This window comes from Miniopterus schreibersii (genome assembly GCF_964146895.1).
Source record: "Miniopterus schreibersii genome assembly, chromosome: 4".
In the NCBI taxonomy this organism is placed as follows: Eukaryota; Metazoa; Chordata; class Mammalia; order Chiroptera; family Miniopteridae; genus Miniopterus; species Miniopterus schreibersii.
Genome location: NC_138105.1, coordinates 9,783,877 through 9,806,050, shown reverse-complemented (window position 1 = coordinate 9,806,050; position 22,174 = coordinate 9,783,877). Strand labels below are relative to the sequence as shown.

Below are 22,174 nucleotides of genomic sequence, written 5' to 3'. Positions count from 1 at the left end.
AGCATGTGTCTTAAGGTGGAAGGTGGGTGGGTAGGTTTGTCACACATGAGCTGGCCCTCTCAACTGGGACCACGACTCTCCACAACAATCGTCTCCTTTGCACCAGAGCTCGGATCGCCAGGACTCATCTGCCATTTCGGAGCATTTGCTGCAAGCCGCCAGGTACATGGCACAGTCTCAATGCCTGTCTAAGCCTCCACCTTTCAGAAATGGAAAGCAGAAAATGGTGGCTCCTGGAGAGAGCGCAGATGGGTTGGCCCCATCTTACCAGCGGAGCCTGGCTGCGGGGTGGGGTGTTTGGCGTGTGGAGATGCCCGTGGGGCAGTTCCACCCGAGGAGGCAGGACTCGGACGCCTCCCATTTTCCCTCCAGCCTCACTGAGGGTCTCTTCTCGGGGAGGTTCATCTCCCTTAGAGACTAGGGGTAGAAACTCTCCTGTGGGCCTATTGAAATTAAACCAAAGCAAGCCAGTGAGCGTCAATGGACAGCTTGTGGAGGGCCAGCTTAGGACACTGGGGCGACAGCTTAGGACCTGGGAGTGGGAGGGGGGCAGAGCACGCCCTGCTACTCAGCTCCAGCTCGCCAAGTAGCAAAGGCAAAACGTTACCTTTAAAGAGAGACTCAGGAGCTGAGGAACTGGCGATCAAGAGACTTAAGAACTTGACGTGCAGGAGGAGAAAACTGGAATGGGGTTGGAGTGGGGCCAGGGAGAAAATGAGAAGGGAAGAAATAAGGGGGGAAAGGGGCTCCCCCGGGCATAGGGTGGCAGCATTTCTTTGGCGGCACCAGGATGCACAACCCTTACTCCTCGCTGGGCCTTTGGGAGGGAACAGGCCAGAGGCGCCCTGGAGAGCAGGGAAACCGTACCTGCCAGCAAAGCTTAGCTCCTGTCCAAGACCCCCTTTCTGTCCGCCCTCCCCATCACAGGGTCCCCCATCTCCCAAATACTCAGTGCATCCAGGACCCCCTTTCCCCCAGCAAAACCTCCTCGCCCGAACCAGAACCTGAAACCCATTTACGCTGTGGTGCGAGTAGCTGAGGCGGGACAGCGTCTCCCTCGCAGGGTCCTTGCTCTCCAGTGAGGACCAGAGCCTTTAAACCCCAGAGGTGGGAAAGGGTGGGCTGCAGGCAGCGGGTGGGAGGAAGGGTGCCCTTGGTGGTGCCATGGGGCAGTCAGCCCCTCCGAAGTGCCTTCGGGAAATTGCCAGACTGTCTCCCTCTCATTAAAGGCTTTCGGGGCATGTCCTTGTGTGTTGGGGGCGAAGAGGCCACAGGGCATGTGCCTTCTGATCAAGAAGATGCCGCTCACAAGCTCTAGGGGAGACTCCACTTTTGAATGGGGCTTTTAGATTGTCATTCACTTGTTGGTTGCTTGGTTGAGTCATTGGTCTTGGGGCTGATGCCTGGGGATTCGAGCCTCTTAAGTGCACAAGAGATGTTGTCAGGGTAAGTGTTGTGGCCAGCCGGTCCCTAACAGGGGTCAGGGGTCAGGGGTCATGATGGTCTGGGGGACTGAGACTGAGGTCCTAACACACGGCACAGCTGATGAGGAATTTGTATACAGAGAAGCGCAGAGCTTGGAGTGAGCCCCGCTCTACCAGCCCCTCGCTGCGTATAGGCTGATCACCTCGCCTCCTGTGCCTCAGTTTCCTTGTCTGTGGCAGTAATAATCATAATGTTTCTGGTATAGGTAAGTAGATCCTAAGCTCTTGATTTGTGCTGATTTTTTATTACTCTGTGTGTGTGTGTGACCTCCTCCTGCAGCCTCGGTGACAGACATCACATGGGTGTGTCACAACAGACAACTGCGGCCCTGCAGTCATTCCAGGGCCTGGAACACACTGACTGCCCCGACCCCCGGAGGGGGCAGCCTCCCCTGCCCCGGAGTCCTGGGGCATGTGCCCCTCCTGTGAGGCACACCCGCCCCCAGCTGTGGGCCCCAGCGAGCCATGGCTGCCGCAGCGAGGACTCACGTTAACAGCTAACACAGCACTTGACTAAGTCCTCGGAGCCCGGCCAGTCCAAATGGACCCGGGATGTGTCCCGAGCCCCTCTTGTTTGGAAGGCACTGGCCGGTGCTGCTAGAGCCTCATGGTTTTGCCCTCCTGAGCCTCTATGGTAAGAGTCCAGAAGAAAAGACTGAAGCCCAAAAGAGAAGGGAACAGGGCGAAGGTGAGAAAACTCAGCCCTGTTGTGGGGCTCTTCGCTGCTGGCTGCCCGGCCTGACGTACACGTTCCTGCCGTCAGCCAAAAGGGTGAGAGGCTGGACTGCCTGGCCCGAGGCTAGACCCCGGCCCAAGGCCTCTGTGTGCTGGTAATTGTGCAAATAGTCATTGCAGTAGCTGCCAGCCATTAAAACCGACTTCACCCCCCCACAGCGGCCCTACTGAGGCACAAATCGAGCTGGTCCAATTTGCCTCCCCTGTCCACCTTCCCATCTGCATGAGAGCTCCAGGAGGGCAGGGTTCCTGGGCCCTGGCCCACTGGCCTCACAGGCTATTACCGTCCACCCCCATTGTATTTCCAGCTCAGGGGTCACCTGGGGAGTCTCCCCTCTCTCATTAAGTCACCTGCCCACCTCCTCTGGCCACTATTATGCTGAATGACCTAGCAGTTTTCAAGTCCTTCATCTAAACCTGCTAGTGGTATTGCTGACAGTGCAGGTGGGGCTCTGCAGCCACAGGACCCCAGGAGCATGTGCCATGTCACAGGTCTGTGTGAAAGGAAAACCAAACAGTGGCGTGGGGTGGCAGAGGAGGGAGAAGGGAGACTGAGGACGATGACAGTAGAAACTTCATGAGGCTTCCCCTTCCCCTTGGGGCTCTACGATGGGGTGAAGGGAGAGGGCTGCAGGCTCTGGAAGATGATGGAGAGTGAAGAGTGGCTGTTTGGAAGGTGGAGGCAGAGGGAGGAGGTGCTGACTTTTATTTAGAGCACCCAACCAACCCATGGGAGGCTTAGAAACCCTCTGAGTTGGCACTGGTATCTTCCATTGTTCAAGCAAGGAAATTGAAGTATAGCCAGCTACAAAATTTGCCTAAAGTCCCACAACTAAACAAAAGACAAATGTGAAGAGGATTGTATATCTCCCAAGGTGCATTGGCTGCCCAGACTCACTGGCTATAAGACTGTGAGACATTCCACAAATTTCAAGGGGGTGTCAGGAGCAAGAGGGACAGCCCTCGCCTGTATTGGGGCTGGGTTTCCTGGACCACAGATGGGGGAGGGGTAGCTAGATGGGACCACACCATCACTGTGGCCTCAAAGATGCTATAGACTCAGGGACCGTCCCCAGCTAACCTCCTGGAGGCTACACCTAAGGTTCTAGGACTGGAGGGAGGTGTCCCAGGTGTGGTTGAAGTTGGCCAGCAGCTGCCAGGCATGCGTCCCATTTCTGAAAGATCAGAACTCTGTGTTTGTTTTTCTGCTTAGGGGATCTGATGTTCCAGGCCAAGGGACATGGGAACAGGGTTGGGCAGGAGGAGTGAAAATGCATGTGAAAGTTTTGACAGGCTTCCCTTCTTAGAAAGTCACTAAATCCTAGCTGAGCCCCAACACACTGTGTGGCTCTATTTCTGGCTCTAAAACAATGTGAATCTCAGAAGCTGCTTCCTCTAAGAGCCTTTGGCCCTCTCCTCACGTGGCCCCGTGGGTCCGAGCAGGGCCAGTGATGCCATTAGCCGTGCTGCCTGGTAAAATTAGAAGCAGCTCTCACATCCGGCTGTGGTTTAAAAAAAGCCAGGCTCTGGGGTTGTTAAGAACCAGACAAAAGATAACTGAGGCACTGATAGATCTCCTGCCTGACGGGTCAGGTTCCAGCTCTGCTGTGTCACCCCAGCATCTCTTTGTCCCCCTGCAGGTGGCCCTACTGCTGAGGAGATGGCAGATTTCCCAGTCTCCCTGGACTCCTTTCAGCGGGTACCTCAGCCCAGCAGTGTCTTCTTCCTCACCCACCTCCTCCTCTTCCTCCAGCCTGGGGAGACAAACTCAGGTAGCGTATCTGATCTGCAGCCAGCCAGCCAGGACGTGAGCATATCAGCCTCTGCCTACCCCTCCTGCAGGTGCTCCCAGGGCTGAGAGCCTGTAGCCACGCCACGTGCTAGTATTTAAGAAGATTTCCATCCCAGTGGTTAAAGAGCCGCTGGCCCCAAGCACCATCCAACCACCCAGTGTTCTTCCACCATCTCTGCCCCAGCCACCCTGCATATTCCTACCCCCCCCCCCCCACGGCACCACAGCGCACAAGCATGTCAGGGGCAGAGCAAGAGAGTGCTAAGAAGCTCTTCTTGGTCTGTGCTTGGGCTGAACCAGTTGGAAAGTACTTTTAAATCCACCTGTCCAGCTGTGTGTGACCAGGACGCCAGAGAAATGTACCCAGAGATTTAGGATCACAGCTGAGATAGTCATTTGGGTTTTTTCCCAGAAAGCCAAGAAGAGCCCTAGATAGGAGGAAGTGTTCGGGCAGAGCCTTGCAGGATACATATTATGCGGAAAGATGACAGATGGAGGGTAAACTGAGGCAGGGTGCACTCAGGGAGAGGGTGGGTATCAGGAGTAGGGGAGAAAAGCTGGAGAAGGAAGCTAGTTGGAAGGGTGTTGGGGCCTCACCCAGTGGCAACAAGGGATCTGAAATGGAATGAACAAAGAAAGGCATCGCTGTGCTCCGCCAGCAAAGCGGGGGGTGGGAGGGATCCACGAAGGGGTAGCTTGGGGGTGAGGTTTTAGTTAAGCTTGGGATGAACATGGCTTTCAGCTGATCTTTGAAGGAAGGAAAGGGGGTGCACAGAAGGCAGAGAGAAGAGTGAGGCACGCTGGGGGGCAGGAAACAGCCTGTGCAGAAGAACTGCAGCAAGAATAGCAACTCTCATGGAAACTGCAGAAACTGGAGGGGCCAGATGGAGACACCATGAAAGAAAATGGTCAGATGAAAGATGCTGGTGAATAGAAATCTCCGAGGCAGGGCTGTCGGCCCCTGCTCATCTGACAGCCACGTCTTCCCGCCAGTGCCAGCTGCGGCCCTGAGACACGGCGGCGAAGGTCCGAGTGAACAGATTTGGCCGTATTGGGCACCTGGGCACCAGGGCTGCTTTTTACTCTGGCAGCCCCATCAGTGACCCCTTCGTTGACCCCAACTAAATGGCCTATATGTTCCAGTATGATTCTGCTCATGGCAAGTTCAAAGGCACAGTCAAGGCTGAGAACTGAGAATGGGAAGCTTGCCATCAATGGAAAGTCCGTCTCCATCTCCCAGAAGCGAGTCCCGCCAACATCAAATGGGGTGATGCTGGTGCTGAATATGTTGTGGAGTCCACTGGCGTCTTCACTACCATGGAGAAGGCTGGGGCCCACTTGAAGGGTGGAGCCAAGAGGGTCGTCATCTCTGCCCCTTCTGCAGATGCCCCCATGTTTGTAAGGGGTGTGAACCACAACAAGTATGACAAATGCCTCAAGACTGTCAGCAATGCCTCCTGTATCACCAACAGCTTGTCCCTCTAGCTAAGGTTATCCATGACAATTTTGGCATCGTGGAGGGACTCATGACCATAGTCCATGCCATCTCTGCCACCCAGAAGACCATGGAAGCTGTGGCGTGTAGGCTGAAGGGCTGCCCAAGACATCATCCCTGCTTCTACTGGCACTGCCAAGGCTGTGGGCAAGGTCATCCCTGAGCTCAATGGGAAGCTCGCTGGCATGGCCTTCCATGTCCCCACCCACAATGTGTGGGTTGTGGATCTGACCTGCCTCTTGGAGAAAGCTGCCAAATATGATGACATCAAGAAGGTAGTGAAGCAGGCACCAGAGGGCCACCTCAAGGGCATCCTGGGCTATACTGAGGATGAGGTTGTCTCCTGTTTCTTTAACAGTGACACCCACTCCTCCATCTTCAATGCTGGAGCTGTCATTGCCCTCAGTATCACTTTGTCAAGCTCATTTCCTAGTCTGACAATGAATTTGGTTACAGCAAGAGGGTGGTGGACTTTATGGTCCACATGGCCTCCAAGGAGTAAGAGACCCCTGGACCACCAGCCCCAGCAAGAGGAAGAGAGGCCCGCAGCTCTTGGGGCATCCTTGGCCCAAATCGATACAACACACTGAGAATCTCCTGACCTCCGCAGTTTCCATCCCAGATCCCCTGAAGAAGGGGGGGGGGCGCTTAGGGAACCCTACCTTGGCATGCACCATCAATACAGTTCACTGCCTTCCCCCGCAAAAAAACTTCAAGGCAGGATTTGACCTTTGCATTAAAAAAAGAAAAGAAAAAAAGCAAGGATCCCCATAGATTATTTTAATATTTTAATGCTATTCCCATTATGCAGAAATTACCAATTCACTTCTTTCCTGATAGTTACCTGTTCAAGAACCCTGACAGGCTGTGTTGTAGAGGGTCCCACCTTCCTCACTTGAACGGTTTACTGTAGATTTCTGAGCCGCAAAGGGCCGTGAGAAAAGCTTATATTTGGGAAGAGCTGCTTTCGGCCACTGTTCTGGCTTCTCGTCCTAGGTGAGGTCAAGGTGATTGGCCCCGGGGAGCCCATCCTGGCGACCGTCGGCGGGGAGGTGGAGTTCTTCTGCCACCTGTCCCCGTACCAAGACGCCGAGCACATGGAGATCCGCTGGTTCCGCGGGCGGGCGGCGGACGTGGTGCACCTGTACCCGGGGGCCCCGGGAGCCCCGGGGCGGCAGGGGCGCGGCGCGCCGCAGATGGCGCAGTTCCGCAACCGCACCAGGCTCATCGCCGACGAGATCGCCGACGGCGCCGTGGGCCTGCAGCTCCAGGGCGTGCGCCCCGCCGACCAGGGCCCCTACGGCTGCCGCTTCCTCTCCGCCGACTTCTCCGGGGAAGCCGTCTGGGAGCTGGAGGTGACGGGTGAGTGAGCCGGCAGCCGCCACCGGGGGGCGCAGCCGAGGCGCGTTTGGGCAGAGCTGCTTTGCTCAAGAGTAGACAGGGAAGCGCCCAGAGCAGGGGAATAGCTTTATTTTTTTTTTAAAAAAAAAGAAAAGAAACAAAATGAACCCAAAAATTTGTTCACGAAAAAAGATACACAAATAGCCCTTAAACATAGGGAAAGATGACCACTTTTACTCATAATGAAAGGCACATTTAAGCCACACTGACATGCAATTTTTTACCTCTCAGACTGGCAAAAATTTTAAAATTTGACTACACCCCCCCACAGTGGAGCTGTGGGGAAGGAGGCCCTCTGCTCTGCACCATGTGGACAGAGTTCAAAGTTACAAAGCTCCAGTGCCTGGGGATTTGGCAGTAACAGGACTGACTGTGCACCTACCTTTTCAGCACCAATCTCACCTCTAGGAGTTCACGCTGAAGATACGCCTCCCACAGCTAAATATGAAAAAGGCATATGTATAACTTTAATCTCTGTAGCATTATTTGTCATTGCAAATTAACGGAAGCAACCTAAGTGAGCAGCACAGGTGCCGAGTGTGGCCCAGCACGCGTGGAGTGACCCACACTCCGCACCTGAAGCACTAGGGGTAGCTCTGCGGACTGTGTGGAGTGACGTCAGGTTGTTGTTAAGACAAAAGGAAACCAAGATGCATAGGACGCTGTAAAGTTCTGTGTGAGAAAGAAGGGGAAACGCTGCACAAAAGACACACAGGCAGGATAAACTAGAAACCAGTGAAATGAGTTCGCTAAGGGTGGGAGTGCAGTGGGGTAGAAAGGATGGAGAAAGGTTTGGGCTTTCCTGACATACATTTTTTACAGTATTGGCATTTAAACCATATTAATGGTGTCTACATTTAAAGCATAAGGCTAGCACCACAAGGATGGGACAATAAAGGAGTGTTAGTTCACAGGCACTTGAGCTCTGGTGGGATTTAGGAGACAGAAGACAATCTGTTGAGATTTGGGGAGAGATTATTCATTCTCGGGGACTGTCCCTTGCATAATATAACTAAATTTCAGCAGCCCCTTCGAGTAAAATGGCTCCCCTCCATAATTCCAAATGTTCCTTGGGGGCAGTACTGTGCCCACATTCCGCCACTGATTCAGACTGTCACTTACAGTCCATGGGCAGAGGCTATGAGCCCACAGTTGTGTTCAGAGCAGCCCTAGTTCGTGATGCCTTATGGTGACTGCAAATGATAAGCTTCACCCACAACTTCTGGGAAGGAGCCTAACTTTTCCCTCTCCTCCTGCCTCTCCCAGGGATGGGGTCAGACCCTCACATCTCCCTTGTGGGCTTCAAGGAAGGAGGCATTCAGCTCAGGTGCAGCTCCAGTGGCTGGTACCCCAAGCCCCAGGTCCAGTGGAGAGACCATCGGGGACAGTGCCTGACTGTGGAGTTCGAAGCCATCATCCAGGACGCCCAGGACCTGTTCAGTCTGGAAACATCTGTGGTCGTCCAAGAGGGTGCCCACCACAATGTGTCCTGCTCCATCCAGAACCCCATTCTGCTCCAAAAGAAAGAGTTCATGGTCCAAATAGCAGGTCAGTGGGTCCTGGCTCACCTTCATCTTCCTGATCACCATGTCCTCCATGTCCGTCGTCCCAGAGTCCATCTAGAAGGTCACAGTGGTAGGGGGCCTGGCTGTCTATGGGTGAGCTGACCTTGACATCTGAAAAGTCAGCAATTTGGATACCAGGAACCTACTAAGACTACAACTGACAACCCAAATCATAAACAGGGAAGGCCCCAGAGAGTCAACATTACAGGGCCGTAAGCTAAAACCCAGAAACTCTACCCACTAGAGGCAAGTGTTCCTAATGTGATCCCTCAAACAATATTCACTGAGCACTCACAATGTGCCCCAAACCCTTGACCTCAGGTTCACATTCCAGTGGGGGAAACACACAAATAAAAGGGCAAATTACATTGTACATTAGAAGGTGTTAGGTGCTGCAGGGAATGAGGTAAGAAAGGGTGATAAGACATGAGGCGGGGGAGGTATGTGGATTTAAAAGTGGTGGGTCAGGGAAGAAGTCAGGTAATGAGTTGAAGGTGAGGCCATTATGTAACATCAAAGCCTTTTTGTGAGGACCCACTGAAAGGTTTAATGCTCACGGCTCTAATTGTTTTAAGTCTTGAGGACAAACCCAATCTATGGGCAATTTTCCACATAAGTCCAAATCAATAGTTATAATAACAGAAAGAAATTTCACCCTTATAAATGATAACTTGTCCTCAGGTAAGAGGACTTGACAGCACACATAGTTCATTTAAAATATGGCTGGTGCTCTGGCCAGTGTCCTTAGTGGTTAGAGCATCAGCTGGAGCACTGAAAGGTTGCAGGTTCAATTCCCAGTCAAGGGCACACATGCACCTGGGTTGCAGGTTTGATCTCCAGCCCTGGAAGGGGCACGTGCGGGAGGAAACACAATCAGTGTGTCTCTCTCACATCAATGTTTCTCTCTCTCACTCTCTCCCTCTCACTTTCTCTCTTCCTTTCTGTCTCTCTCTCTCTCTCTGGTGATTGGGATGGCCATCTGTGTTAGCTAATTGTCTCTTTTAAAAAGTTATCTATTTTAGAGATATCTAAAAAGTTATCTATTTTAGAGAGAGAGAAAGAGAGAGAGAGAGAGAGAGAGATCAATTTGTTTTTTCACTTATTTATTCATTCATTGGTTGATTCTTGTTTGTGCCCTGGTGGGGGTAGAGCCCACAGCCTTGGCGTATCGGAACAATACTAACTGAGCTACCCAGCCAAGGCTATGTTAGCTAATTGTCTATCCAAAGGAAAGAGAAAACATCTCATATCTTTACGACAAGAATGAAGTTACAATTTGGAGCCAAGTGCCTCAGTTAAATTCCCAGGACACAGAAACAGAGGTGCTTTCTCCTGGATGTTTACATTTCCACGAGATGGCTCTGAGCTCCTGAAGAGAAACATCCCTGGGCTGTACAGCTGGCAAGAGGCATATTTAGCCTTCAAAATGATTTGCATACATGTCAACAGGACAGAGAAAAGATTTACAAGTTTTCCAAAGAAAATGATCTAAGAGGGGAGAAAGGGAAGTCTCTTTCCCTTTTTACACCAGGGAAATTCCTTTTTTTTTTTTTTTTTTATATTTGTGTTCATCCTTTAAAGAGGGTGTGAGTAACATGGATGTCTGTCAGGGGCATTCAGGTAGAGAGAACACAAGTGCAAAGGTCCTGAGATGGGAATGTGTGTGGCTCTCGGAGGAGCAGGAGGAGGTGGGAGAGGAGGGAACAGGGACATGGTCAAGGGTAGCTGGTCAGGGTGGCATCAGGCCCTGAGCCTTTGCTCTCAGCCTTTATCTGTGGTGAAGGCCAATCCGTGTGGCCCAGTAGTTTTGTACCAGACAATAAACATGCACCGCTAGAAAAATTTTTAATAAACAAAAGATCACATTGTGCTAAGTGAAATGTCAGACACAAAAGAACAAATTTTGTATGATTCCACTTTTATAAGGTACTTAGAGTAGTCAGTTCATGGAGACAGGAAAGTAGAGTCGAGGTTACCAGGGGCTAGGAGGGCGGGAAATGGGGAGTTAGTGTTTGATGGGGACAGATTGCAGTTTGGGAAGGTGATAAAGTTCTGGTGGCTGCACAACCATGTGAACTACTTAATGCCACTGAGCTGTCAGCTTAGCAATGGCTGTGATAGTGCATTGTACGTCGGGTATATGTAACCACAATAAAAAGAAAAAAAATTTAAAAGACCACTGAGATAAAAGCAACAATTTTTTTATAATTAACTTCAACAGACACGCAATTACTCCATTAAATGGCCACAGGGTTTCTAAAGGGCGATTCTCCCTTTTGCACCTGTTGACTGTCTGCAGAGGCCTCGCCAGGGAACCGGGGAGCAAAGGGGGCCCGTCAGTCAGCCCCAGGAGGCTTGGCTCTCAGTTCTCCCAAAGGTGCGATGAGACGACCTTTGCAAGTGTTTGCAGGAAGCGGGGAGGTGGCTTGTGGATTCGTAGCCCACTGGGCTTCCGAAGTCGGCCCCTCCCTCGCCGGGCGCTACGCCGAGTCCCCCGCAGTTCCTCGGGACCCTACCTTCCCCAGCGCCGGGCAGCCGCCGCCGCGCCCATTTCACAGACGGCTGCGCGGGGGACGAGGCTTAGCCCCGCAGCGTCCGTGACTGAGTGTTCAGCGGCGCCCGAGTCAAGCCGAGCCCTGTGGGTGTTTTCCAGACGTGTTCTTACCGGGGCCCTCGCCGTGGAAGGCGGCTTTCCTGGGCACCGTGGCGGGCGGCCTGCCGCTCCTCCTGGCCCTGCTCGCCGCGCTGGCGCTGTTCATCTTCCTCAGGCAGCGGCGGTGCCAAGGTACCCGCCGGGGGCGCCCTGGGTGCGGGCTCTGCCCGGAGCACGGCGGCGGGGCGCGGGGGCGGGGCCGTGGGGCCCTCGGGGCACTGTCCCCCACTCCCACGCCCTCCTTTTCCCTTTCAGAGCAGCTGAAGGAGCAGGCAGAGAAGGACGCAGGTGAGCGGGGCGCGGGCGCGCTCTCGCCCCTCCCGGCCCAGCAGAAGGGGCGCGCCGGGGGCGCGCGGGGGGCGCGCGCGGGGGACGCGCGGGGGACGCGCGGAGGGCGGGCGGGGGGCGCGCGGGGGGCGCGCGGGGAGCCGCGAGACCGAGGTTTGCGCTTCGGCCTCCGCCGCCTCGGAGCCCCCTCCTCCTGCGCGCCCAGCCCGCCTGGTCCCCGGAGCGCGCGGGGACCGAGTCTGTGTCTTCGGGAAAGCGAGGCGTCAGCGTCCTTTGATGGAGATTTTCCTCTTTTCTTCGTTTCTCCTCCAGGGAAACTCACAGCGGAGCTGGGTATGTTCCGGGCCCGCGCCCACCGCGCTGGCTGCGGGGTAGAGGGGTGAAAGCGGCGCGCAGTGGAAGGAGGGGCTCCGTGACCTTAGGCCCCCCCGGACAGCGACCGGTGGCGCAGATCTAACTCTCACTCCGCCCTCGGCGCCTCCCGCCGCTTCACTCTCCAGCGGACTCTATCGCAGCTGCCAAGGGGGTCCGGCCTCAGGCCCCCGGGACAGCCCCCGCCAAGGGGGTCCGGCCTCAGGCCCCCCGGACAGCCCCCGCCAGCCCCCTCGCTACCACTTACTATCACCAGTAAACGTTTACTCCCACTGGTTCATCTTCCCAGGATAGCCTTCAATTTTTAATGCAAGTGCCACTGGGAAGGGTGGCACCTTGAACTTGCATGGGAGTGAGTACAGCGTAAATATAGTATAGTCTAAATTAGTGTATAGAGCTGCCTTTCTCAGGAACGTCTGCTTTTAAAAGACAGGGTGGACACATCAAAGGAAAGCAGCTCCAGTGGCAAATTATCAATCTTGGCATCTGGGGAGGGGAAATAATTAAGGGTGACTTCCTCCCAGTCCTTTAAATAATGCTCCGGGTAAGTGGCCCTGAGCCTCAGGCAGGCGATGCTCAGGGCCTGGACTCGCCCAGGAAAGCTGGTGATTTCAGGGCAGATGAGCAGTAGCCTCTTCAAACCGGACCTGAGCCCTGGGAAGAGGCTCATCAGTGCCAAGCCTGCCTCCCACCCCACCCCACCCCACCCCCGTGTGGATTTCTGCCCCAGAGCAAAGAATAGGATGAGATGTTAGAATCTGCCAAAAGGCGGTGCAGAGACTCGGGTGGGATTGAGGTGGGCTGTGCTCTAAGACTAGGGAGCATCTTCCCAGTGGCCTGACTGCCTCGGGAAGATGGTTGCAGTCAGCCCAAGGCTGACGTTTGCTGTGTGTTCTGCTTATAGGGAAGCTGCAGTCGGAGCTTGGTAAGTGACCCCTCTTAGAACTGTCCCTTCTTGTCCACCTTTAGCATCTGGTTATGGATGTAAAGTCTTCCCATCTTTCAGCCAGGGACCATGGCCAGGCTGGAGCCCTGCTGGCTCTGTGGGTGGCCGGAAAGGGGAGGGGGTGGGAGAGGGGAAGCTGCAGGAACCTGTGTTCTGACTCCGTTTTTTTCCTTAACTGCTTCAGACTGGAGAAGAGCTGAAGGCCAGGCTGGTGAGTGGCGTCCGTTCTTTCCCGCTGTCCACTTTACGTCTCATCACCCCACTCACTCTGATTAACCAACCACATTTCAACCCGTTTAGCCCACAGCTTCACTCCGCATAAGTTCGTCTTCGTCACTGGTAGAGGTTATATTCAAGTTTTTGCTTCCATAATTTTTTATATTGCCCTGAGGTGTGAGCATACTGTAAGCCATTGGTGCCAGTCCTGGTTGCAGATAAGAATCCCCTGGGCTCCTGGGGCCCCGCCTCAAAGACTCTGACTTGTGGGTCTGGGGTGGGCGTGTTCCCCTACATGTAAGCATTTCTCCCTCCATCTCCCTCCATTTCCCCACAAAGCAACCCGTCTAACACCTGCCTTATATTACATGTATTCTTGCAAAATATGGATTTCTGTTTTGTGCACACGCATTTTAGTTTGTGTGCATTACTTTTACGGTCTCCTGCTATTCCTGGCTGTTCTCACTCATCACTGTTTTAATATCCGTCCTGCTGCCACGTGCCATCTGGCCCATTTTTCCTTCTTGTTGCCGAGCCCCCCATTTTAGCCAGTCACCCTCCTGAAGGAGGCAGCCAGCCCAGCCTGCCTCTGACTCCACAGGCATGCGCCTTCTGGCCCTGTGTGGAGATTTCCCTGGGATGTGTGCCCAGGAGAGGAATTACCGGCCCGTGGGAGTATGTCACTAAGTGGGGCAGAGGGTTCCCAAAGGCAGCGCCGTCATCCTGCCATTGGCAGCGCATGGGGGCTCCGTGTGCCCACATTCCAATGAGCCAGCTTTCCAAGTCTGCCAGTCAGAGGGGGCAGTGATTCCCACTGTTCTTTCAGTCTGCACTCCTCTGAACACTAAGGAGTTTGGGCATCTCTTACATGCTAGTTGGCTGTTGGGGATTCCTCTTCTGAACATGTCCCTTTGCCCATTTTTTCACTTAGGGTTACTATTTTTTTTTAAATTGATTCACAAGATATATATATGTGTGTGTGTGTGTGTGTATGATATGAATCCCTCATTGGTATTAAATATTGTGAATTCCTTTTTCTAGTCTCTCACCTTTGTCCGTGGTGCCTCTTATTGAAAAAAAAAAAAAAAAGCCATTACTTTTGATACAATCTAATTCATCACATTTTTACCTATGGCTTGTTGGGTTTTTTAGTTTTGTTGAAGTACACCTTCTTCACACTTAAGTCACAAAGATTATCTTACACTTTCTTCTATTCTTTTTATATGTGTGTCTTTAATCCATCTGAATTTTGCCATTATATGTGGTATTAGGTGATAATCGTGATTTTTCTCCATAGAGTCGATTTTCCCAGTGCCATCTACTGCACCAGCCGTGATTTCCCCTTTGACGTGGGTGTCACCGTTAGTGCGTATTTGGTTTCTGCATTTAGCTGGGCCTGTCTGTTGGCCACCTGTTACGTCATTATTTCTAGTGCTATTGCTTTTATAGTACTTGAAAGTACAAGTTCTTCATTTCACTTCCTTAATGGACCTTTTTAAAATATAAATTTTAAGATAAATTTATGAAGTTCCTTTTAAAAATCCAAAAGCAGCTTTGCATAGCATTGCTTTGAATTAATAGCTAAATTAGGGAGAATCAACATCTTTATGGAATCGAGGTACTCTATGCAAGAGCTATATGTTTATAAAGTTCTATTGGCTATTCTTGTGCAAAACCAGTGTTGAAAAGCCCTGCTATAAATTTATGGAGCTCTGAAAACCTCTTCTATTGCTTTTGCTATTTTGTGACTTGGTGACTTTTCTGTTATAAAACAGAACAAGATGAAATGAAGCAGAAACCCACTCAGAATGGCTCACACTAAGAAAGGAGGCGAGATGGGGTACCTAGAGGACCTGTTAGGACGGGAGCCAGTCTGGGCTGGGCCTCCTGGCACCCAGCTTGCCAGTCAGAGAGTGAGGCTTTATCTCCATCCTGCAGGACGCCCATGCAGCTTGTATTTGTTCTCTTTGCCCGCATGCTCTGTCCTCCCCCTGTTCCCGGCGCCCGTTCAGCCTGCATGCAGCTTTGGTGTAACCCAGCACTGACACCAGCCCCTTACTCAATCCTGAACCCCCAGGAAGACGCTATGGTGGACCCAGGCCAGTCTGGACCTAAACCAGCTGTCATGGTGGGAATGGGGTCGTTCAGTGCTACCGTGTATCTTGAGCCTCTCTCAAGGTTCCAGGGTTACTGGCTCAGCTCTCTGAGCCTCGTTTCCCTCTCTGTTTGGTTTCAGAGTGGAGAGCAGCCCAACAGTATGCAGGTAACCGGAGGCGTGGCGCGTGGGCGAGGGGCCGAGGAACTGTGACATGACTTAGGTTGGCTGGATCTTAAACAGAGGGAGGTGAAGAGATCTGAGATTAGAGGAAGGGTCTGTCCAGAAGCCAAGTATGAGCCTGCACACACAGACACACTAGCCCACTTGCACACATATAACATGACCCACACACCTGCATATGCACATGTGCACACAAACATGCTTGTGTGCATACATGTGACTGACTCACATGTCATACATGTCATGCAGACACATGCCCCCACAAACATGTATCTTTCTTGGTTTTACTGGGTCTTTCCACCTGCAGAAGCCTGTTTGCAGGAGCAAATACAGACTTTGTAAGGAAACTTTTAGATAGTCTGACAGAAGGGATCCTTGGGTTCCCATCCATCCAATGAGTGTATTTTGGCAGCTATGTGATGGTGTACAGGGCACTAGGCTAGATGATCTCAGAGGTCCCCTTCAGCTTTAAAATCCTAAAATTGCTGTAAAACAGAGGCCCAGAGCTTACCCGATTGATGCTCTCTAGGTCACCCTGGTGGTGACACTAGCTGGTACTAGCAGCAGCCCTAGGCTCCTTCCCCTAGGCCAGGACTTGGGGACGGCGAGCCCTCCTCCATCCCCCGGAGCCTTCCTTGTTGCTGTCTCCTCTCCGTGGCACCTGGTGTAGAATTCAGGACCCTTCCAGTTCCGGAAAGAAATAGGACTCCTCTTACACATTCCAGTGCCTTCAGTCCCAGGGTGTTTCGCGTTGAGGGTGGGGGTGAATGTTCCACCAATTGCTCCAGAACTAGAGGTGGGCTGCCCCGGGGAGAAGACAGGTGGGGCCCGGCCCCGTCCTCTCGGGCACTAACCCGGGGCCTCTGCGCAGTGGACGTGACCCTGGACGCGGCCTCTGCGCACCCCAGCCTGGACGTCTCCCAGGACGGCAAGAGCGTGTGTTCGCGCGGGGCGGCGCCGGGGCCCGCGGGGCCGGCAGACCCGCGGCGCTTCACCGAGCAGACCTGCGTGCTGAGCCGCCAGCGCTTCTGGGCCGGCCGCCACTACTGGGAGGTGGACGTGGGCCGGCGCAGCCGCTGGTTCCTGGGCGCCTGCCTGGAGGCGGTGGCGCGCGCCGGGTCCGTGCGCCTGAGCCCGGCCGCCGGCTACTGGGTGATGGGGCTGTGGAACGGCTGCGAGTACTTCGTGCTGGCGCCGGAGCGCGTGGCGCTGGCCCCGCGCGTGCCGCCCCGGCGCGTGGGCATCTTCCTGGACGTCGAGGCCGGAAAGCTGGCCTTTTTCAACGTGTCCGACGGATCCCACATCTTTACCTTCACCGACGCCTTCTCGGGGCCGCTCTGCGCCTACTTCAGGCCCAGAGCCCCCGACGGCGGCGAACACCCCGACCCGCTCACCATCTGCCCGCTGCCCGTTCGAGGGACACAGGTCCTCGAGGAGGACGACGGCGACACCTGGGCGCAGCCCTACGAGCCCTCGGCCCCCGCGCTGGGCCCGTGGTGAGGCGCCCGGGGCCGCGCGCTGGGTCCCCGACGGACGGGCCCAGAAGGGGACAGAGAGGGACTTGGCCTGTGTCGACGTGGGCGTGTGTTTATAACTTTCTTTAAGAAAAAGCGGCAATTCCGGAGCTCGTCTGTGTGTCATAGGATTGAGCAGAAGAGTCAAAATGTGCTGATGCTGCCTGGGCCCGGCACGCCCTGGGGGGGGGGGACATGTGGTTGGATTAAAGGCATCCGTTCATTCGCGTATTGATATACGGTTTTGTGTCTATTTTCTAGTTCATAGGAAATGATCTCACCTAGGGCTCATATCCCAGTTTTATTTTTTTAAATATATCTTTATTGATTTCAGAGAGAGGGAGAGAGAGAGAAACATCAATGGTGAGAGTCAGTGATGAGCCCGCAACCCGGGCCTGCGCGCTGACCGGAATCGAACCGCGATCTCCAGGATCCTGGGTCGAGGCCCAACCGCTGAGCCCCCCCCGCGCCCCCCCCCCCTCACGTCCCTGTTTTAAATGTCAATTCCACTGACACGACCGTGCGAAACGGCTGATCCCGGGCTGGGAGAGAGAAAGCACAAGGTGAATCTGGACCGCTTTGTGCCTTCAGGTACAAACATGCTCAGAAACGGACCCGGACACAGCCAAAGGACACGGGAGCTAGGATGCGGAGCCCCGCCCGCCAGTCGTGGGACAATTGGGCCCCCAAAGAAAATGACAACAGGAATGACTAATGACAGGCACTGCTCAAGGAGGGGTTGAGCAGGTAAATTTCACCAAATGTGCTGAGGGTCAGGTTTCTCGGAGAAAGAAAATACAAAAAATACAGAAGGGGTTCAGGAGAGAGTGAAAGGATGACTCTGAACGCAGGCTTCTTACTCACTCCGTGTAGACAGAGGGAACTCACCTGGCCCTGCATGAGGGGTGTATGTGTGATATAATATTCAGGAAAGGGAAGTTTTATTTTCTATAATCATTTGCATTAGCATGCACATATTTGAGGTCCTATTCACAAATGTTTTTGTAACATTAAATATATGTTCCTCGATTGTATGCAACCATTACCTACTCCTTTAAGATAATTTTTATGTATTAAATAGGAAAAGGAAACATATAGCTAATACAAAAGGCAATATTAGATTATTTTAAAATAACAAATCATTCCATCAGTGCATTTTAAATAACAGGAAGCTAGGCCTTAAGGTTGGATGGAACCTTATTATGGCAGCATAGTAAGTAGCTAGGAAAATTCCTGGGTAAGTGAACCAGAGAAAATGAGACCAAAAAATTAAACACGGCCAAACAGTTTGGGCAGCTTGCAAACTGCAAGACCTTATCTTCCCCAACCAAGGATACTTGAGAGCAAATGGTTTATACCCTCCTCCTCCCTAACCAGAGAATACACAGCGCAAATCACCCTGGCCTGGGAAAATAAAGAACAAAGACCCAACTAATGCCATTTGTGCCAGCTAAACCCAAGGACAGATATCACTTGGAAGTTGTTACGCAGGAAGGATAGCTGCTAGGGCATGAGGAGGGGAAGGAGGGAAAAAAGGGAGTTTATCTCACCCACTAAACAAAGAAGTCAGCCATCCTAGGACTTGCCAAACAAGATGACCAGATGTATGTACAAACACCCCAAGATAAGCCATAACAATGTACAGTAGAAGGGGACTTGGAAACCTAGTCTGCTTCCCAAGATATCTAGCAGGGGAGCTTTGAAACCTATAGGGGGAAGGGTATAAAACCCCTTGAACACCCACTAGGTGAGGCGCTCAGACTAGTTGAGTTGCCCGCTTGTGCTTTATGCCAAGTGTATTCTTAATAAATTTGCTTGCTTTGCTTTCTGTCACTCATCTGAAATCTTTCATGTGAGATTGGCAAGAGCCGAGGAAGGGACAGCCCCCACAACATTCTGCTACTTATTGTGTGAACCATAAAGACTGTGCTGGAGGCCACCCAGGAGGCCGGACCACTCAGAGTAGACACTTGTCTCCTTCCAGCTCTGCTCCATGACCCTCTGACATGTTTATAAAAATAGCACATGATATATTTAATTTTTCCTACTATAGTAGGAAAAATTCCATGCAGCTATCCCTCAGAACTGTGACAGGTGAATTCAGCACTTAGGTATGGACCCAATCCAGTGTACAAACACAACTGTGATATGTCTGGTTGTGAGGCTTCTGCTTGAGGCAGCCAGGGGACAACTAAAGCACAAAGGCTATCAGAGCTCAGAGAGGACCTTGACCTCAACTGGGAGGGTGGGGGGAACAAATCGAGTTATTATTGGCCCCACAGGAATCTTACATGCAAGACAAAGATCCCCGTGAATCAGGCACTCCCACATATTGTTGGTGGGCTTATAAACTGGTGAAGCCATTTTGAGGTTAATTTTGGTAATGTCAACCAATTTCTAAATATGAACATCCTCTGAACCCAAAAGTTCCACATCTAGGAATCTGTCCTACAGAAATGTTCACACGAGCATCTAAAGATACAGAGGATGTTCAACTGTGTCGATGTGAAAGCAGAGGTTGGAAATCATCTACTTGCCCCTAGAACAAATAAACAAAATATAGCCTGTTCATACTATGGGGCACTATGGCCCCATAAATTTTTATTGTGTACATCAATTTTTACAGGGAGCATGTATTGCTTTTGCAATTAAAAAAGTTAGTCAATGATTCTTTTCTTTCTGCATCATGTCAATGGGAAACAACCACAAGAAACTCCCTATAAAATATACAATGGAAGCCATCTGGTTGAACAGTCTTAACACTCAGGGGGAGTGACATGACATGTTTTTATGTCTTTTAGAATGTTCAAGTCACTGCCTTTGATTGCCTCTGCAGAATCCTTTATTGTTCCTCGGTAGCATCTTGGGTAGAGCCCATAGTGTTCATATAACGTTCATTGTTAAATGATCTGTCCAGTTTGCAAACTCTTATCTCATATTGAATTCCAGCCCCCATCAGGTTGGGGACCTGCAGTGAAGAAGGGTCGTCCTGCCTCTGGAAACCTCTTCTACCTCCCTCTGACAGGCTCTTTCTGTTCTCTCCGCACTGATTCGAAGAGAGATGCAGCCACAACCTCCCAGTGGCCTCCCCACTGCTCAGTTCCCCCAGTGTTGGCTGAACACCTCACCTCTACTCCATCTGTTCACACAGGACACCCCAATGCTTCTGTGATGCTTGGCCCCTCGCCTGCAGACAGAGTGCTTGGGAAGGATGCAGCAAAGTGGCTCAGTTTGGCCAGCTTTCCAGATGATCTTTGACCCCCAGGAAACTACCACCTGTGTGTGTGCCTTGTTGAGTGGGGGTTGGGTGGGCTTTCTCCCAGTTTTCTCTTCCTTTGGGCAGATCAACAACCCTATCAAACAAGATACCAAGCTCCTCTTCTTGCAGAAATCCCCCAAAGTTATATCTGATTCTTTTAGGGTTGGCTTAGGGTAGTGGCAAGTACCCCACCCTCCTCTCCATGAAGGGCAGTAAATTGCTTCTCACCATGAATGTTCCACTCCCCAGGCCTCCAACTGACTCCAGTCTCCTTCCATCTTCTACTCCTAAAAGGAAATCAGCTTATTTTATTTTATTTTATTTTATTTTATTTTATTTTGGTATTGATTTCAGAAGGAGGAACAGCAAGATAGAAACATCAATGATGAGAGAGAAACATGGATTAGCTGCCTCCTGTATGCCCTCTACTGGGGATCAAGCCCACAACCCAGACATGTGCCCTGACCAGGAATCAAACCATGACCTCCTGGTTCATGGGTTGATGCTCAATCACTGAACCACACGGGCAGGGCAGAAATCAGCTCCTTTTTTGCCACTTATTTCACATATTTATTTATTTTATTTATAGCTTATGGTCAATGCAAATCAACTCCATAAAGTGAAAAAGTATTTAAAAAATTAAAGCATAATTATGCAAAAAGCATAAAAGCAGGTTCATAGGCACACATGGCAGCTTGAGATCTGGCAGATATTTCAAAGGACAACACTCGCTTCTCTTGAAGGCCTTGGCCACATCAGACACGAGAGTGCCTCAGTGCGTGTTCATGTGAACCAAAATTTATATCTAAAAATGTTTTCCGCATTGAAACTGTTGTAAATTACAATGCATACTAAAAAGGAAGAAAAAACAGTCTGAAGAGAAAAAGAAGACAACAGAACCAAACTCAGATATAACAATAATTTTGGAATGATCAGACCAGGAATTTAAAACCATGATTAATATGCTAAGGATTGTAATGGAAAAAGTGGACAACATGTAAGAACAGTGAATAATGTAAGCAGAGAGGTTGAAACTCTGAGATAGAATTTTTTAAATGCTAGAAATCAAACAACTCTATAACAGAAATGCAGAATGCATTTGATGGGCTCGCCAGTTGTCTGGACAGGGCTGGGGAAAGGGTCTCCGAGCTTGAGACTATGGCAGTAGAAACTTCCCAAACTGAAATACAAAGAGAAAAAAAGTGAAGGAAAAAATAAAACAAAAACAGAACAGAATATTCAAGAACTGTAGGACAAATACAAAAGGTATAACATGTGCATATGAGAATACCAAAAGGAGTGTTATGCTAAGTGAAATAAGTCAGATAGAGAAAGACAAATACCATGTGATTTCACTTATATGTGTAATTTAAAGAAAAAAATAAATGAACAAATAAAACTGAAACAAACTCATAGATGCAGAGAACATTTTGATGATTGCCAGAAGGGAGGGGAGTTGGGGGCTGGGTAAAAAAGGTGAAGGGATTAATATGTGCAAATTGCCAGTTATAACGACAGTCTCAGGGATGTAAAGTACAGCATAAAGAACATAGTCAATAATATTGTAATAGCTATGTGTGGTGTCGGGTGGGCGCTAGACTTATTGGGAATCACTTCATAAGTTACATAAATGTCTAATCACTACGTTGTACACCTGAAACTAAAGTAATATTGTATGTCAACTGCAATTGAAAAAATTTTTTAAAGTTATTTTTTTTAAATTACCAAAAGGAAGGGAAAGAAAGAAGGGAACAAAAGAAGTATTTGAAGTAACAATGGCTAAGATTTTACCCACATTAATAACAGCAAACTACAAATCCAGGAGCACCAGAGAACACCAAGTAAGATTAAAAACAACAACAACTAAAAATCTACACCTAGGCCTATCATATTCAAAATTGCACAAAACCAAAGATGAAAAGGGAAATCTTGAAAGAAGCCAGAGGGAAAACATCTTACCTACAGAGAAATAAAGATAAGAATTACATCAGAGTTCCTGTCATACACCATGCAAGCAAGAATTGACTGAGGCGAAACATTTACTGTGGAAAGACAAAACCACCAACCTAGAATTCTCTACCCACAACAAATAATCCTAAAATTTATGTGGAACCACTAAAGACCCCTAATATCCAAAGCAATCTTGAGAAAGAACAAATTTGGAGGTGTTGTGTTT

The 22,174-nt window shown here is 50.9% G+C and overlaps 1 protein-coding gene and 1 pseudogene across 3 annotated transcripts; both read left to right on the top strand.

Annotated features, from left to right (window-relative positions):
* The first annotated feature begins 18 nt into the window (after positions 1–18).
* Positions 19–16,975, top strand: LOC308556429 (butyrophilin-like protein 9). 2 transcript variants are annotated; one of them, XM_081135612.1, is made up of 11 exons: positions 41–162; positions 3,860–3,991; positions 6,503–6,868; positions 8,174–8,455; positions 11,126–11,257; positions 11,381–11,413; positions 11,726–11,746; positions 12,690–12,710; positions 12,916–12,942; positions 15,184–15,210; positions 16,097–16,975. In XM_081135612.1, exons 2-11 carry the CDS (start codon positions 3,880–3,882, stop codon positions 16,723–16,725), a joined length of 1,650 nt encoding a protein of 549 aa, XP_080991738.1. In that variant the 5' UTR covers positions 41–162; positions 3,860–3,879; the 3' UTR covers positions 16,726–16,975. The 2 variants fall into 2 exon arrangements, with proteins under 2 accessions (XP_080991737.1, XP_080991738.1); XM_081135611.1 differs by lacking the exon at positions 11,126–11,257 and having other exon boundaries at positions 19–162; positions 16,097–16,968.
* On the top strand, positions 5,122–6,008 carry LOC308556435 (glyceraldehyde-3-phosphate dehydrogenase pseudogene; annotated as a pseudogene). The gene has a single exon. The product of its transcript is annotated as a glyceraldehyde-3-phosphate dehydrogenase pseudogene (transcript).
* Positions 16,976–22,174: the final 5,199 nt, after the last annotated feature.

Excerpts from the sequence above, each read along its gene's own strand:
- LOC308556429 (XM_081135612.1), top strand. The coding sequence starts at position 3,880 with ATGGCAGATTTCCCAGTCTCCCTGGACTCCTTTCAGCGGGTACCTCAG. Across the intron at positions 11,747-12,689 it reads GAAACTCACAGCGGAGCTGG|GGAAGCTGCAGTCGGAGCTT; the intron begins GTATGTTCCGGG and ends TTCTGCTTATAG. Across the intron at positions 15,211-16,096 it reads AGCAGCCCAACAGTATGCAG|TGGACGTGACCCTGGACGCG; the intron begins GTAACCGGAGGC and ends GCCTCTGCGCAG.